The sequence below is a fragment of the Trypanosoma theileri genome (genome assembly GCF_002087225.1).
Source record: "Trypanosoma theileri isolate Edinburgh chromosome Unknown TM35_Tth_71_V1, whole genome shotgun sequence".
NCBI classification, from domain to species: Eukaryota; Euglenozoa; class Kinetoplastea; order Trypanosomatida; family Trypanosomatidae; genus Trypanosoma; species Trypanosoma theileri.
The window spans coordinates 3,246-4,280 of NW_021639913.1; the positions used below are offsets into that span (position 1 = coordinate 3,246).

The window sequence follows — 1,035 nt, forward strand, 5'->3', positions numbered from 1 at the left end:
AAAAACCGGGCCAACTACAGCATGGCAGAGACAATGCGATGGGGCAATCACTCTGGATGTGGTTTTCTCAGTGGTGACTGTGTAGAGAAAAGTGAGGGCAAACACTCGGATGTGTCCTGCGATAGTAGTAGTGTTGCTACCAGAACAACAACTCTGCAGTGCACATCAGACCGCTTTGCACTTGGGCACTGCACTCGTAGTCTCTCCTCGCAGCCTATTTCTGTTTTCTCTGCAGAACACCGTGGAGAGAAGAGGGAGTGTGCTGTTGTGAAAGCCACTGCGGCAACTGTGTGTGAGAACGGCAGTGAGGCCCACATGCCTGGAAGTCGTATCGGTAATACATCACGTTGTCTGAAAGGAGATGCACTGCGGCTGCGTGATGTGTCTACTATTGATATTCATTCAGTCATTGGAGATATCTGTGCAAATGTGAAGTGTGAGGGTGGGAAAGTGAGTGTACAGTATAAAGGGGATGATCATTGGTATGAATGTAAGGAGGGCAGCAGTATTTCACCCTCTGTTACTTCAGTCTTTAGTAGTGGCCGCATTGTGTGTCCTCCATACAGTGAGGTCTGCATGGATTTACCAATAGAACCCCTACCAACAGAGGCAGTAGTAATGCAGGAGGAGGTATACAACGTTACTGCATCAATTTAATTAATAGTTGAGAGAAATTACGGTTTAATAGAGAATGTTTGCGATAATGGGTAGTGTGCTGGTCACCCTTAACAGATAACTGAATCTATAATACTCTAATTCACTATTGTTTGTTTGTTTTATACATTTGTTTGCTTTTTTCTTAATGTTTGCGAACCAACACCTCATAGTGGAGTCTGAAGTAGATGGAGATGATAGTACCCATTCCCCACGTACAATCCTATACTATGTTGATTGCGTAATAGTCATTATTATTATTTGTGTGGTTCATTGTTGATGTCTTTTCACTGTATCTTGTAATGAAAAGAATAAATTAATAATAATTAACTGAACGGTGATAATCATATATTGTTATTAATTAATTACTTATTCTATTTT

At 41.3% G+C, this 1,035-nt stretch overlaps 1 protein-coding gene across 1 annotated transcript; it reads left to right on the forward strand.

Moving 5' to 3' along the window:
* Positions 1 to 21: 21 nt before the first annotated feature.
* Positions 22 to 657, forward strand: TM35_000711000 (putative surface protease GP63, putative,metallopeptidase; the record flags this gene model as incomplete). The annotated part of the gene is made up of 1 exon (XM_029031205.1): positions 22 to 657. The coding sequence occupies one exon, from the start codon at positions 22 to 24 to the stop codon at positions 655 to 657; it is 636 nt and encodes a 211-aa protein (XP_028877485.1).
* Positions 658 to 1,035: the final 378 nt, after the last annotated feature.